The sequence below is a fragment of the Takifugu rubripes genome, chromosome 1, assembly GCF_901000725.2.
Source record: "Takifugu rubripes chromosome 1, fTakRub1.2, whole genome shotgun sequence".
In the NCBI taxonomy this organism is placed as follows: Eukaryota; Metazoa; Chordata; class Actinopteri; order Tetraodontiformes; family Tetraodontidae; genus Takifugu; species Takifugu rubripes.
This window is the reverse complement of record NC_042285.1, coordinates 15,923,371-15,939,636: the sequence shown is the minus strand read 5'-3', so window position 1 is coordinate 15,939,636 and position 16,266 is coordinate 15,923,371. Positions and strand designations below refer to the sequence as shown.

At 41.9% G+C, this 16,266-nt stretch overlaps 4 protein-coding genes across 26 annotated transcripts in view; 3 read left to right on the top strand and 1 right to left on the bottom strand.

The window, feature by feature from the left end:
• The window catches only part of mycbp2 (MYC binding protein 2), a 42,545-nt gene extending 40,232 nt beyond the window's left edge, over positions 1-2,313 (top strand). For all 23 annotated transcript variants that reach the window (XM_029837358.1, XM_029837452.1, XM_029837351.1 and 20 more), the window contains 4 exons: positions 69-278; positions 366-473; positions 776-941; positions 1,027-2,313. In XM_029837358.1, coding sequence (XP_029693218.1) covers positions 69-278; positions 366-473; positions 776-941; positions 1,027-1,142 — 600 coding nt within the window. In that variant the 3' untranslated portion in view covers positions 1,143-2,313. The remainder of the gene's footprint in view (positions 1-68; positions 279-365; positions 474-775; positions 942-1,026) is intronic.
• A 554-nt stretch (positions 2,314-2,867) lies between these two features.
• fbxl3a (F-box and leucine-rich repeat protein 3a) lies at positions 2,868-8,808 on the top strand. The gene is made up of 5 exons (XM_003961651.3): positions 2,868-3,147; positions 3,725-4,100; positions 4,212-4,334; positions 5,200-5,371; positions 5,538-8,808. The coding sequence occupies exons 2-5, from the start codon at positions 3,726-3,728 to the stop codon at positions 6,176-6,178; spliced, it is 1,311 nt and encodes a 436-aa protein (XP_003961700.1). The 5' UTR covers positions 2,868-3,147; position 3,725; the 3' UTR covers positions 6,179-8,808.
• A 718-nt stretch (positions 8,809-9,526) lies between these two features.
• cln5 (CLN5 intracellular trafficking protein) lies at positions 9,527-12,774 on the bottom strand. The gene is made up of 4 exons (XM_003961652.3): positions 12,569-12,774; positions 11,422-11,596; positions 11,077-11,302; positions 9,527-10,429 (listed from the first exon to the last, which is right to left on the bottom strand). Exons 1-4 carry the CDS (start codon positions 12,667-12,669, stop codon positions 9,912-9,914), a joined length of 1,020 nt encoding a protein of 339 aa, XP_003961701.2. The 5' UTR covers positions 12,670-12,774; the 3' UTR covers positions 9,527-9,911.
• A 1,768-nt stretch (positions 12,775-14,542) lies between these two features.
• LOC101063493 (glutamine amidotransferase-like class 1 domain-containing protein 3A, mitochondrial) lies at positions 14,543-16,259 on the top strand. The gene is made up of 4 exons (XM_003961653.3): positions 14,543-14,782; positions 15,257-15,428; positions 15,506-15,704; positions 15,868-16,259. The coding sequence occupies exons 1-4, from the start codon at positions 14,588-14,590 to the stop codon at positions 16,061-16,063; spliced, it is 762 nt and encodes a 253-aa protein (XP_003961702.2). The 5' UTR covers positions 14,543-14,587; the 3' UTR covers positions 16,064-16,259.
• Positions 16,260-16,266: the final 7 nt, after the last annotated feature.

Below are 16,266 nucleotides of genomic sequence, written 5' to 3'. Positions count from 1 at the left end.
TATTTCATTTAAAAGCTGATCTTTGTTAAATAACACAAACTTTCTGTTTTTTTTTATTCTTCTTTCAGAATAAAATCAATCACTCTGTGATTAAGGACCTGCTTGATCCAATCAAGGAGTTGTATGAGGACGTAAGAAGAAAAGCTCTAATGAGGCTGGAGTATGAGGGTCTGCATAAGAGTGAAGCCATCACAACCCCTGGTGCACGTTTCCACAACGACCCTGCAGGCTTTGCCATGAACAGATATGCATATTATGTCTGCTACAAGTGCAAGAAGGTATCATAGAAAAAAAATAGAGTTTAACTACTTGAGCTTCCACTAAATTTTTGAGGCTTGAAAATTGACGCTTGGTCTTAATTTCAGGCTTATTTTGGAGGGGAGGCGCGGTGTGATGCAGAAGCGGGTCAGGGAGATGATTATGACCCCAGTGAGCTGATTTGTGGGGCATGTTCTGATGTTTCCAGGGCTCAGGTGGGTAAAAACATGTGAAGAACTGGGTGATAATGGCTAACCTGAAGGAAAATTATGGCACCGTTACTTTCCCTCAAACATGTCTGACTCCTGAGGGTAATGAAATGTATTGATTTTTGTTTTAAATAGTGTTAGTTTCTAAAGGAATTCATTTATAATTTGCCCTCTGGGTGAATAAAAGTGACATCTCTGGGTGCCTCACCATTGTCAAGAATGCAAACTAGGATTTTTCCTAAAGTATTTGCTTTAAAATCTTGCACAAAAGTCTCATCAGTGATTGTTTACTGTCTCCGCCCTGACAGATGTGTTCCAAGCACGGCACAGACTTCCTTGAGTATAAATGCCGGTACTGCTGCTCAGTGGCTGTTTTCTTCTGCTTTGGCACCACGCACTTCTGCAATGCCTGCCACGATGATTTCCAGAGAATGACAAGCGTACCCAAAGAGGAGCTGCCCCATTGTCCTGCAGGTGCTTAGCAGCTCTGTTTACTGAACATGGCCAAAAAGAGTACGCACCAAAATAACTGGATTGTGTCTTTGCTTTTCTTTTATAGGGCCCAAAGGAAAACAGCTGGAGGGAACAGAGTGCCCTCTGCATGTGGTTCATCCACCAACAGGGGAGGAATTTGCCCTGGGGTGTGGGGTTTGTAGAAATGCCCACACCTTCTAAAGACGTTTTTACTGAAAACCAGTTTGTTTACTGTGATTTCTGCCTGTGGCTGAAGCTCAGTCGTGAAGCTCAGCTCTTGCATGGCCGGGTCTCCTGGACACTGGACCAAGTTTCTGCTCTGCGCCAAGAGTTCCCAGGTCTGCTCTTGCTGACGTCAGTGCCCAGATCTCTGCTAAGGACGTGCTGTGGCTCATGTGGATTCAGAGTAATAAGAAATATGAACAATAGAATTTAAATTAAAAAAGACAAAAACAAAACTGTGACGTGTTTGCATGCAGCCGTTGTATTCCCTCGGCTTCTATAACGTTGCACTCCTCCCGATCAGTAACGTGTACCAGGATAAACATTGGACTGAAATGATCTGCTTAAAGGCTACTGTGGGGCACAGTGGGGTTAAAAAAGAACAGGCTGTATTTCCAATGACTTTCATGAATTTAAGATATATGTAAAATTTTTTCATAATCTTGTACAGTATTCTCCACTGTCAAGTACATCAAGGTTTGAAGGACAACACAAGATGAGTTGGGGGATTTAAAGTATGGGAGGAAAATAATGTATGATTTATCTAATCCTGTATATAATGATACTATTCAAAATAGCTGTATTCTGAAGTTGCTACTCTTCACCTCTGTTTTGTTTGATATTCTGGGTTATGTTTTGAGCCAGAACTTTTAATGAAGTGCAATACTGGGTGTGCCTCCAATTTGCAGCTGTTTAACCTATAGAATGTATGTCGATAAATGCCACTGTACATTTTTATACATTAGGCAGTTGTAATCCCCCTCCTCTAAATGTTGGTTCTCTTCTGTTGTCTGGATGTGCAAAGGAAGACCCTGGCACCTGCACTGAAGTAAGATGGATGAAAATTCTGTTTGCAGTTCTGTCAAAAAAGCAAGAAAACCCAAAGGAAAACAAAATAATGAAAAAATGCAGTGATGCTGAATACAGCTGAATGATTGGAGGGGCCAGTTTTCACACCAAATAAAATTGTGCACCTGTAATGCTTTTTCTTAGTAGGAGGCATGGAGTTCAGTGGTTAGGAGAAGGGAGTGTAGATAAAAAGCAGCTGCTGTTATATATTAAAAGCTTAATACTTGTGAATCTGCTCTGTAATATCTGTGGTGGATGGAGTTGAATGGTAATAAACCAGGTTCTCTGTTTCACAAAGTAATACAGTTTTTTTTTTTTCAATAAATGAAATGTTGCATTTACGTATTAAAACTATGTCATATTGATGATATATTTCACTACATTTCCCATCAGGACTTGGGAGCAGCGTATCTCAACAGAGAGGAGTAAAATACTAAGGTGTATCACTACCAGTCTTCCTGCTGTCGTAAAGAGACGTCAGGTCCAACGGAAACTAAACATTTGTACTACACATTTTGATGAATAAAACTGCATTTTGATTAAGTTTAATAGGAAAAAACAGATATGAAGAAATCAAACTATTATTGGGCGATATTTAAGGTACTTAAAATTTGTTCTTGTTGAAGATTTTCTTGGGGGAAAAAACAGGGTGAGACTTATGTCAATATAATTCCACCAAAATATGTCCTGAAAGTTTTTTTTGGAAGTCAAAGATGTGAAAATGTGCCATCCGAGAAAAGTATTTAGGGGGGACTTTTTCTTTCTTTGTATTTCTAATAGCAAACGTGTAAGTCATCTTCACATCACTCGGGATCTTTACACACAGCCATTTCGTATTGTGTTTCCCATGATGCAACGCTGCCGTAACAACAACATTTCGCCATTTCAGAATCAAGGGGGCAGTAACTCCCGCAAAGGAATTGGGTCAGCCTAGTGGAGGAAGGCTGTGGCAATTTCTATTCAAAACATCGTTCACCTCTATTCTACCTTCAGACGGCGTTGCTATTGTTCTCCGATGCGTGTTATTTGGTTTGTGCGAATGAGCTTTTCCTGTGTCGGCCCGGGTTGAAGTGTCATATCGGTAGTCGGATTTTCCTGCCCACAGCTAGCAGGCTAGCAGAGTGTAAACAACAAGGTAGGATGATTGGCTGGGTCCATGTGTAATTCTCTTCAATATATACTATCGTTAATAAAATATTTTTTTTATCAACCGTCTGTTTAATAGCTAGACTTGAACTATTTTTCCTTTCATTTGCGGTTAACATCAAATCTCGCTAGCTAAGCTAACGTGACGTTGGCACCGAGTGGGATTGGATAAACTTTGTCAATGTTTTATTTCGTCAATGTCAGCTGCCATTAACTTAAGCGTGGAAAGATTCAATGTTTGAAATGTCAGGCGTTGTTAACGAAACTATTGAAACAGTGTTATGAGTTTGACATCAATTCATTGATAATTTCCTGTTAAAACGTGGCCTCAGGCTAGCAGTTGTAAGTATATCATAAAGTATATCATAAAGTATACATCCCACCTATAAGTTGCGGAAGATTCAGCAAACAATAGCTATTAACACTACGAACGTTTTATAATTTGAAAATAGTAATAGTAGTAATCCCTAAAAAATGTGGCGATTCTGGTGGTTCTAGAATAACTGGTGTTCAAGAGAAACTTACCACATTCTTAAAAATGTCTTTTCTAAAAAATTATTTTTTAGAATGAAGCGGATTAAAGGAGGAGAGGAGGACGGCGATGGCTCCTCGACCAGCAGCCCACCAGAGCCATGTAAGAAGGTACGGGCGACTGAAGAGGTGGAGGCAGCGGTGCCCAGCGGGTCACCAGATGGGGACTGGGCACGACTGCCTCAGGAACTCCTACTACACATCTTCCAGTACCTTCCGCTTTTGGACCGGGCTTACGCCTCCCAGGTGTGCCGCAAGTGGAACCAGGCTTTCCACATGCCAGAGTTGTGGAGATGTTTTGAGTTTGAGCTGAACCAGCCAGCCAGCTCCTACCTTAAGGCTACACATCCAGACCTCATCAAACAGATCATAAAGAGGCACTCCAACCACCTGCAGTATGTCAGCTTCAAGGTGAAGTTATGTCTGTGTTAAAAACATGGGTGCTCGTTTTCCGTGTTCCTTTTAGCCGGTTATATTGTTGTCATAGTTACGGAATTCATCACTTGTCTTTGTCCCTTGCAGGTGGACAGCAGCACAGAGTCTGCAGAGGCAGCCTGTGACATTCTTTCACAGCTGGTAAATTGCTCACTGAAGACCTTGGGGCTCATCTCTACAGCCAGACCCAGTTTTATGGAGGTTCCAAAGGTATACTTGAGCCTTGCACATAGAGCGCGTGTGCGTTAATACACTGCTATTGCTTTCATTTTGTGGTTTATAAAACCAATCTTGGCAATAATGAACAATTATTTGAGGCAAGAAGAAAGTAAAATAGAATTTTTTTGTCTGCCATTTCAGCAGCGCTCTGTTCTTCCCCTTTGTTGAGGTTCGCTTAAGTGCTGGTGGATTTAATTAAATTGCCAAATTTATGATTTACAATGTAAGAAATTCTATGATTTAAATGTTTTCCTCTTCCATCATATGTGCTAAAGTGCACTTACTCAAAACGTGACGAGCATTGTGGCAATTGCAATTCTTGTTTCGTCTCAAAACCGTCTCCAGGTGGAGGCGGAGGCGACACATCAATGAGGCTTTTCTGCTGATTTCTTAGGCAGTTTTGAATAGCTTGATATTGTCACGCAGTTCAGCACATTATCCAACCATTGTCAGAGCTTTGAGCACCTTTAAACCACCAGGAGTATCCGAGCAGTGTGGAGGTTGTAGAATTTACGGATTTAAATTAAATTTGGCAGCCGGGATTCCTTGTGGTTCTGGGATCTTACAAAGTCCATTTTAATTGAGGTTAGATGGATTACAGATGTGTCCTCACTGTGGTGCATAAAGGTGGATGGCAAAAAGGTTTCATTTTCATAATCTTTGCCAAGGTAACGCATTTCCTAATCCAAATCTTAAGATTTATGTTGCTGGAGTCTCTCTCCACCTGACACTTTTCCCTTCATGGTTTTGGCAGGTTAATTTAGCTGCTTTTGGTCTGTGTGAACTGGCTCCTCATGCCTGTAAGAGTACAGCCTGTATTACATCTGCTTCTGCATTATTGTCATTTCCTCCACAGTCCCATTTCATCTCAGCTTTGACTGTGGTGTTTGTCAACTCCAAATCATTGTCCTCGCTCAAGATTGATGACACTCCTGTGGACGATCCATCGCTGAAGGTGCTGGTGGCCAATAACAGTGACACGCTGAAGCTTTTGAAGATGAGCAGCTGCCCTCACGTCTCTCCAGCAGGTACTGCATGTGCAGTGACTCCTGCACGTGTCTCACAGCCACGCCGCCATGTCTCTTCTTTGTTGTCAATTGTGATGATATATATTAAGAATTTCTCAATGGCATTAAAACCATCCCTGTAAAAGGTTGGTTCGAACCATCTTGACTGGTGTGTTGGTATTTGCAGGGATCCTGTGTGTTGCAGACCAGTGTCATGGGCTGAGAGAGCTGGCTCTCAACTACCACCTCTTGAGTGATGAACTCCTTCTGGCCCTCTCCTCTGAGAAACACGTCCACCTGGAACACTTGCGGATCGATGTGGTGAGCGAGAACCCCGGGCAGCACTTTCACACCATCAAGAAGAGCAGCTGGGACGCCATGGTGCGGCATTCGCCCAAATTCAACCTGGTCATGTACTTCTTTTTGTACGAAGACGAATTTGGGCCCTTTTTTAACGAGGAGATCCCCGTCACCCACCTTTACTTCGGCCGTTCAGTCAGCAAGGAGGTTTTAGGCCGTGTCGGCCTCCACTGTCCCCGCCTGGTGGAGCTGGTGGTGTGCGCCAACGGCCTGCGCCCTCTGGACGAGGAGCTGATACGCATTGCCAAGCACTGCACCCAGCTGTCAGCCATCGGTCTGGGCGAGTGCGAGGTGTCCTGCAGTGCGTTTGTGGAGTTCGTCAAAATGTGTGGGAGGAGGCTTTCCCAGCTGTCCATCATGGAGGAGGTGCTGATTCCAGATCACAAATACTCCCTGGATGAGATCCACTGGGAGGTTTCAAAGCACCTGGGCCGGGTCTGGTTCCCAGACATGATGCCGACATGGTAAAGCTCAGGATTCCGACTTGAGGTCTGGTACATCCCCAACCCCCGTGTCCATATACATCAATGAGATTTTTGATTCTATCAACTGTGGAAGGTTTGGTGCCAAGATGAAGGGTGTACCCACGCTGCCCCCCACTGTGCAGGGCAGGGGTGCAGCGACGCTTCGGAATTCTACTGTCAGGATCAAATACAGACGCCACATTCATCTTTACCTCTTTCAGAATGAACTGGGGGGGCTCCTTCTTTTGGCTTTGCCCCATCACAAGCAGCCCACAGAGCAGCGCAGGTGGAATTCTGATTTAAAAGCAACATTTTTACAACTCCAACTCGAGTTTTATGGACTTTCTTATGTTGCCCTGTAACATGTTTGAATGTGTACTATGCAGACAAATGTGTGCGGTAATATGCTGTTAACATTTGCCGGTCATTTTTGACACGAAGGGGAACCGTTGCATGTTTTTACATGCACAACTGGCCTCCAGTAACTAACACACACCTCTGCACTCTTAACAGAAAAATTGAGATTTTCGGATAGTTTCCTTGTGTGTTTATTGTGTAATATGTGCTAGAAGGTGTTTTTGTCAGAGAGGCGACAAGTTTGTGCACCGAACTTTATACTAATTCAGTCGGCCATCGAGAATACGACCGTAATAGTTAATTAATGCGAAAAAAAACAGAAAAAAATACTGTCAAACTTCTGTGAAAAGTTGGCACGGACAAGAAGGTTTGTGGTTGTGTGTATATAGGAGTTTATCTCGGTGCCGCCAACTTGCACAGTGTCGATTCATGTCTCAGTGTCTCCAAATGATGCTTCTGTTTGAATTGGCTCAAAAAGAAAAAAAACCAATCTCACGTTTGTGTTAACCAGGTTTGTGTACAGTCAGATTTCATAAGCACCTTAGATGAGAAGCAAATCTAGAACGATTCGTGTCCTCCTGCTCTGACGAGAGAAGGGAGTCTTGTTGATAATGTTTCCGTTAGTCTTGAGGATTGACACTGCACTGAGGATCTGTTGAAGCAGATGCCCAGGCTGGCACGTTGAAGTAACAAATCTAGATTATCTAATGCTATGTAAATATAGATAGTGCACTTAAATATTTGATCCTGGAATATTTGATCGTTCCTGATCAGATTGCTTCAGAATAATTCTATAGACTCGTCTTTGCGGCTATTAGCTCCAAATGCAGGCTGGGTATGCAAAGCTAATGTTTGTCCCTCGGCTGCAGGGTGGAAGATTTTCTTAAATAGGTTTCATTTCTATCTTCTGTTATTTGCCTGTTAAAGCTCTAAACCTCTGGTGACTATTTGCCCTCCTGCTACCCCGCATTCGCTTGGTATCGCATTACCACATCGTACGTGTAGGGAGGAGGCGGTATTGTTCTGACCATTACACACACACGCCCCCGTAGATCCGACTCAGCGCTTCTGTCTAACACCCAACCAGCTCAGTTCAAGAGATTTGGCAAGTCAGAAGAGTGAAACAAACGTTTTTCCTTTAAGAAGGAAGTCCAATACATCTGTATATAAAACGCTGTGTGTTTGATATTATTATTATTATTATTATTATTATGAATAGTTCTGTATGTATTTCTTTATCTCGCCCACTGTCGGGGTCTGAAGTCTCCTGAACCCTGCAGCTCGTGTCTTATCAAACCAGAGTGCGAGTTTCCTTCACTAGAGGGATCTTTTTCACACCGTAGTGACCAGATTAAAATAAGATGTGTAATTTATTGATACTGCGTGCGAAATGAATTTGTGTTTCTCAGAGGAAGTGGAAGCGACCAGCAGACTGGCAGCCATTTATAGGGTTTCAGGGGCAATTGACACTTGGATTATATTACAACTGTGTTGCCAGTCCAAAAGCAAGACTACTGGACTCATCACAGGTCTTCTGTCCAAAATAAAATGAGGCCAAGCGACATTCCAGTTGTTGAATCAAAGCTAAAGAGCCGTTTTTAAGAGGACGTAGATCTGACCTGCACACTTGTTTTTGTTCCCTCCAAAAATCAACAAATGGATTTAAGATGAGCAGATTTTACAGGTGTCTAAGGCTAGTTGTTAAAACTCCCAGAATCTGTTGTTAAGGTTATTTTCCCTTTGATTTGTGTTAATTTACGGCATGTAAAGGAAAGAAAGTCTTTGGCTAAATTGCACGTGAGACCTGAAGGAAAGCCCAGATTTACATTTGGTTCTTTTTGCCTTGCTTTAAAGTCGACCTTTCAGGAAGTTCCTCGTATTATTTTGGTCTGACGGTGTTGGTTCCTTGTCAGTAAACTACCGGTAGGTTGCTCTGCTCCTATTCTGTGTGTAATTTGTCACCTCTCCTCGTGGTACAGTTCCATATCCTGAGTTTTGCATAAGACTGGATGGACCTGCTCATTTCAACCATATTCCTCTCCTTTGGTTTTTGATTTACAGCTGGATGAGCAAAAATCTCGCAAAAATATACCTATTAAAATTGGATTTGTTCTTAGTCCTCCAGTCCGCTATATTAGGTGTAAGGTGATGTTGACAGGCTTTTATTATGCTTCTGTATGGCAAACGCTCTTGTCTACCTTCGCAGGTCACTTGTCTTGAGATTTCAGTGGTTTTAAACATGTGATCTTATACCAGTAATAAAACTTTGTGAATGTACTCCTTGACTTTGTTCTTTTGTTACCTTTTTCCTCTCATTGCTGGAAATCTGTTGAAGAATTTTCTACAAAGTGTAAACAAGCTGCTAAAAACGTCCCTCAAGAATTCTTTCGATGGCGTTTTTTTACCACCTCTGCAACAGATTTCAAATAAAGCAGAGCGTAGCTCCTAAAGTCATCTCACATTACCCTTTGAGAATCAAAGCTGAATCAAAGAGGTTTGGGATGTGGCCAAATCAGCCTTTGGACAGCTGAGTCCTGGAAAGTCCTGGAAGACCAGGACAGTGACAAAAAGAGTGGAGGCGGTGGAGAAGAGCGACATCGTCCCAAGATGCCAACCAGGAGGCACCTTCAGGAACATGAATACAGTTTAACGCTGAAGGTCGGGAGGTTCTGATTGTTGACAGCAAAAAACCCCAAACGGACAGATGAAATCCTGGCAAAACTATCAGTCATGAAAGGATAGAGGAAGACTATAATCTGTTCATGTTCTTCATCCATGGGTTTCAGTATCGTTTGTTCTTCTCTGTACTTTAATGTATCTAAATACCTCTGAGCTCTGTAACTACAGGAACTTTATGCTCATGTTTAATGCTTTTATTTGAAACCCTTCAGTTTCATTTGTAGAATTATACATTACATTTAAATTAGAAATGTAAACCAACTAGTATCCAAATCTGTGACTGTGCAGAGAAACAAGAATCTCAGAAAAAAGGGTGATGATTTAAAAGCTTTTTTAATCCAAAAACAAATACACAGCAGAGTAAACATGCCCCCCAGGAGAGACTATGTCTCAGAATTCTCGCCGAAGAGCTGGAGGAAGTTTCTGTCGATCAATGTCAGAGACATCCACCTAACTTTAGCTCCTTGAAAGTCTTCCCTCCTGCTCTTCCTCCTTTGCCAGCCGCTGATGGCAATATAAGTGTCTCTATGGGCGGGACTTTGGAAATTAGTTTGTATTGGGTCTGAAAATCTGTGGCTCCCGTGTAGCAAAACCATTCAGGCAGAAAAAAGTAAAACACGGCTGTAAACAACACAAAATCCAAATAATAGAGGAAAAATTAATACTGGTAATATATCAGCATATAAGAGACGGAGAAAAATCTATTTTATTTTGTGATGGGTCTTGACAGGTGAAGGCAGCGGCACCTCTTCATATGTAATCTGGATGTAGGGGGGTTTCATCGGCAGGTGCCAGTACTCAAAGTTATAGTAGAGGTAGAAGTCCTTGTCCAGCACCACCGTTTTGTAAGCCTCCAACAGACTGAAGGCCAAGTCAAAAAAGGACTGATGTGGTCTGAATAAGTTGTAAAATTTGCGGATGTCTGTTGCCAGATTCTTTAGAGCTGGTTGTCCAAAGATGGCGCTGTCGTTCCCGAGGTAGGTGGGCTCTCCGCTGTACAGGTAGATCTTGGTGTAGTTGGTTTGAGTTTGGCTGGACAGTTTGGCTCCGAGTTGACTCAGTTTCCTGTATGTACGATGGACGAACTGAGAGCAGTCGTAGGACTCGAACCACACGGTTGCGTTGGGGCTGGGGTCCGAGCGAACCGTCCACGTCTCATAATAGATCCCGGTTTCGTTATCGTTCTGGACCCAGCGGGCCATTTCATTAAACTGCCCCCCTGAAGAGAAAAGTAACACACATGCACGCTGTAATCACGGGAGGGAGCGTCAATCAAGACTTTAGTCTTCCTGCCACCAGATATAATGTGGAGAGTTAACCTGACAGCACCAAAAAAGCCCTTTATTGCATTTTAGGGTTGAAAGTCTTCCATTTGATCAGTTCAAACTATATGTAGCATCTATCACAATCAGGATTGTAGGTGGGAGCAACAGTGGCAAGGAAGAACTTTTTAACAGGACGTAATCTAGAGCAGGGCCAGGGGAACCAGGGGGTCCCTCCTGCTGGTGTCTGGCCAGATGAAGGAATGAATGCAGTGGTTATCGACGCCCTTTGCCGAGGCCGAATTGTTGCTTTCAGGATTTCAGAGAAATAAGACATTTATTAAGTTGACATTTTTAGGTGCTAAGAAGATTTGAGCACACCAGGGGAAAAGAATTCTAATTATTTTTTAAGTAGTAGTTGCTTAAAATTCAATTGTTAATTCAATTAAGGTGGCAGAAGATGGACATACAATTCTGCTTAATGGGCAACAGTTTTGACCATCTTAAGGACGGTAACCGGGCGCAGCATCCCACAAACTACATTTTCATTTTAATCATGTTTTAGATATGCCGTGTAATGCGAAAAGTATTACAAAAGTCTCACCTGTGATTTCTCCTATTTTCTCCAAGGTGCCATTTTGTGACCAGTGCATGTCATCAATGCCTTCAAAGAAGCACGCGGCTCCCTGGTTGCACCAGAAGGGGGCATACACATCAGGTCTGAGGTGAGGAAACGTGCAGTTGCCCAGCTGGAAAAGCTCATACCACTCCATGGTGTAGTTGACCCCCATTTCTGAACTGCTGAAGCCGATAGCATCATGCATGATATGCTGTGAACCAAACACAGAAAGTTCTGGACCTGACTGCTGTGTACATGATGTACATGTAATGAAACAATAATTATAGATAGATGTATATTTTAAGCCTAACAGAAGTGTCACTATCTTACCATTTTGCCAAGTAAACTTCCGTACTTGAACTCCCACACGGGTGTTTGCAGTCTATACACTGAGATGACGTCGCTGTTTCTCACGTCAGGAACGCGTCCGTCTCGGTCCCCGGTGGGACAGAAGGGGTAGATGGCTTCACAGAACGGGTCGACGTCAGGGCGATGGTCAAAGCGCCTGTGAAGGACATGGGGACTTTAAGCCATCTTTGTGGTCATGCAGTTATAAATTCAATGTGTAAATATGCATCACTTCAATTCAGATTCAACAACTGGGAGAAGATTTTTTAGATCTCTCCCCTTTCATTGATGTGAAGTTGAATTATTTTGTTATTCAGAAGCAGGTACAACCTAATATTCATGTCAAAAAACATGAATGTTCAATAGTCATCAGTTTTATTTTTTGTTAAATCAGACCGTTATTTGTACATTTGTTCTCAGACAGTCAGTCATACTACTTTTAAATGTAATCATGTATGATCTCACACAGTTGCAACATCTTTTTGGAATATGTTTTCATATGAGTCAAGGTCTAAATAGCATTTGGACAAAAGCCCCGTCATAATAATACTACCGGTATTTGATGTTGACTCAATTTTTCCAAAATGGGGAAAGGGCTAAATAAAGTTTCATTTCGGGCAATATGAATCATGTTCTAATATTAAGATACAATGACAAAACAAAGAGAGTTTTGATCAGCCCAAAGGCTGTATGATAGACACAATGACCGACACACCTAAAATGCCAAAAGGTGCAAAAATCGACACAGAGGAACAGCAAAAACAGGTTGGAAATCCGTGCTTAAATCATTAAATCTGTCCTTGCTTTTGAATTTTCCAATAGCTTGAGTCTGATCAACAAATCAGATAAACTGAAGACAGTAGGCTGGAATTTATGTAGGGTGATTAGTGCCCTGTCATGTGCTTTTTGCTGTCTAATGCATCCATCATTGACATTAAATATTTGTACAAGGGCGATAACAAATGGAAGTCAAAACTAAAAAGTTTTAAACTAATGTAAAAGTCTATTCGTGGCATTACAAAGTATTCCCATACTCTGCAGGCAACGTTTTTCTTATACAAAAGCTTTATTCTCTAGCTGTCACATGATTTTATAGCTGGAATCAACACAGAAAATCGCGTTTTCCTACCTGTAAGGAACGGGCCATTTCGATTTATTGTCATCGAAACAGGCAGCTACATGAAGAAGAATCACTACATTTAGATACAAAACAACCACAGTGGGAATCATGGTAAAATACTGAGAAATAAAAAAGAAAAAAAACGAGAAAAAGGGAAGGAAACGGACGACAGTCTCCTTTCTGTATTAACTTCCGCGTTTCGGATCACGTGGTTTTGTTGATATGCAACCGCGTGACATGGGTTATTCATATAAACGAACTGATTTTGTATCACTTTAAAGAATACAATCGTAAATCACAATTCATTTTAAAAATCTTATCAAACCAGAGTGCGAGTTTCCTTCACTAGAGGGATCTTTTTCACACCGTAGTGACCAGATTAAAATAAGATGTGTAATTTATTGATACTGCGTGCGAAATGAATTTGTGTTTCTCAGAGGAAGTGGAAGCGACCAGCAGACTGGCAGCCATTTATAGGGTTTCAGGGGCAATTGACACTTGGATTATATTACAACTGTGTTGCCAGTCCAAAAGCAAGACTACTGGACTCATCACAGGTCTTCTGTCCAAAATAAAATGAGGCCAAGCGACATTCCAGTTGTTGAATCAAAGCTAAAGAGCCGTTTTTAAGAGGAAGTAGATCTGACCTGCACACTTGTTTTTGTTCCCTCCAAAAATCAACAAATGGATTTAAGATGAGCAGATTTTACAGGTGTCTAAGGCTAGTTGTTAAAACTCCCAGAATCTGTTGTTAAGGTTATTCTCCCTTTGATTTGTGTTAATTTACGGCATGTAAAGGAAAGAAAGTGTTTGGCTAAACTGCACGTGTAAGCTGATGACAGCCTTTTATTATGCTTCTGTATGGCTCTTGTCTACCTTTGCAGGTCACTTGTCTTGAGATTTTAGTAGTTTTAAACATGTGATCTTATACCAGTAATAATATCAGTCATGAAAGGATAGAGGAAGACTATAATCTGTTCATGTTCTTCATCCATGGATTTCAGTATCGTTTGTTCTTCTCTGTACTTTAATGTATCTAAATACCTCTGAGCTCTGTAACTACAGGAACTTTATGCTCATGTTGAATGCTATTATTTGAAACCCTTCAGTTTTATTTGTAGAATTATACATTAAATTTAAATTAGAAAGGTAAACCAACTAGTATCCAAATCTGTGACTGTGCAGCCAAACAATCTCAGAAAAAAGGGTGACAATTTCTTGGAATTCTTGCCGAAGAGCTGGAGGAAGTGTCTGTGAAGATCTTGCGTCTGTGCCTGTCGATCAATGTCAGAGACATCCACCTAACTTTAGCTCCTTGAAAGTCTTCCCTCCTGCTCTTCCTCCTTTGCCAGGAGGCAGCTTCTTCTTTGATTGTTTGAGGACCTTCTGGAGTTCTGGTTTCTCCTCCTGCAGAGCACATGAGTGCGCCTCCTGGATAACACAAGCCTCAGGTCATTGTATTCTTGTTGCAGTTTTATGTTCTTCAACGTCATGTCAGCCTGAGGATCTATCTACTAGTAAGCAAAAGAACTAGTTTCCTTTCTGACTAATCTGTTGTTTTTTTCTTTGTTTTTTTATGTTGATCTCTTCTGAACAGCTTTTCTGTTGACGTGTGTCTATTTAAGCATTTTGACCCTTATTTTATCAGTAGATCAATGTTAAAAACAATGAGTGAACAATCAATGTGAGACGAGGTAAAATTAGATCATGTGTAATAAATAAATCTGTATTAATTTGTCATGAAGTCATAACAACCACAAATTGAAGCACAGAAGAAAATGTAATTTATGGTCGTACCATAAAAATTGTAAAGTGTTGAGCAGTTAAAAGGGTTAACCTACAAAGCGATGCAACATCTTCATGTCGTTTAGCTGATTTGCTGTTTTTACTGAAGGAGCCTTTGCATGTAAAGGTCGAGGTGGCTGCAGTGAGCGTGTTTGAACACAAGATGGCGCTAAATCACAGCGAGTCCAGCGACCTTCGATCGTGAAGAAGAGGAAGGGGCGTCCTCACAGCTGACTGTCCGCCATGCTCTCCTTTCTCCAACGCACTAGTCATAACTTACTGGTTTCCCGGACACTCCAGGCGGTAACTCACAGTTACTATTCAACACAAATGGGTAAACGTGTGGCTGTAGTGTTGGCGGGCTGTGGAGTTTATGACGGCTCTGAGATCCACGAGGCCTCCGCTGTGTTGGTGCACCTGAGCAGAGGAGGCGCAAGTGTAAGTTTGCTCCACAGGTGCGACTGACGCAGAGTGTGGTTTATCTTGTGCATTGGATCTCATGCCCTAATCGCTGTTTACGACTTGAATGTTTGTTGTTTTAATCAGTGCTTTATTCTAAAGCGTCGCAGTCGCTGTAGAACTCATCGGTGCTGTTCTATAAACTTATTGCACTCCACCTTATCAAGTTCCTCCTCCCCAAAACAAGCACAGTTTAGCTTTTCTTCAAGTTATGTCCGCTGTAATCCCTTTCCTTCCTTTTATTAATTTCATAAACGTTTTGAAATATGAGGGCGGTGGTAGCTCAGCCTGTTGGGACTGGGCTGAGAAGCAGAGGGTTCTCTGTTCAGTTTACATTGTCAATCAGTTAATGGACCAGTATTGTTGAGGGTTTTGGTTATTTATTTTTAGTGTGAAATTGCTCGTAAGTACACAGATGCTGTATTTTATCTTTGCTTTTTCCTTCTACTATAGGTGAACATGTTTGCCCCTAATGTCGAGCAAATGCACGTGATAAACCACCTGGCAGGAAAACCTTCCGAGGAGAAGAGAAACGTACTGGTGGAGAGTGCACGGTTGGCCCGTGGAAACATCCAGGACCTGTCTAATCTCAGTGTCAAAGACCACGATGCAGTTATATTCCCAGGTTGGGAAGAATGATAACTCTGCTACTGTTTTTTTTTCTTTTTAAACGAATTCTTTGAATTTTCTAATGTCTTGCAGGGGGTTTCGGTGCGGCAAAGAATCTGTGTACGTGGGCGGTACAGGGGAAGGACTGCTCCGTTAATGAGCAGGTCAAGGCTGTGCTGCAAGCATTCCGTGCTGAGGATAAACCCATTGGCCTCTGCTGCATCTCCCCTGTCCTGGCTGCCAAAGTGTTTCCTGGCTGTGAGGTCACTGTTGGCATTGAAAATAATGATAAGTGAGTCTGTGCACATCAGAATACAGCTAGCTGAGAGATCTGCATCTGTATTTTCTAAAAGTAGATCCAGAATACTAGCATATATGTGATGTCATTTCATTTGTCTTTCTAGCTGGTGACATTTTTATGGTCCAATGATCAATGTGCTTATTTCCCCATTTAGGTATCCAGACACCACAGGCACCGCTGCAGCAATCAACCAGCTGGGCTGCAAGCACATGAGCAAGAGTGTTGGCGAGAGCCACGTGGATGAGAAGAACAAGCTGGTCACCACCTGTGCCTTCATGTGCAACGCTCCGATACATGAGATTTATGATGGTATTGGAACGATGGTGGAGGGGGTGCTGAAAATGGCTTGAACAGAGTAGTGTTGGACACAATCCCTCATCAGAAGCACTTATTTACAGTAGTTGATGTGCACTATGCGGCCTGTTTTAATTTCTATCATAGAACTCAGTCTTATTTGATTCTATTTGTTTCAGAGATTAGTATTAAATTAAAAAAAAAAAAAACATCCAGCAGCTGTTGTGTTAATAAAAATATGTAATTACGGGACATGTAT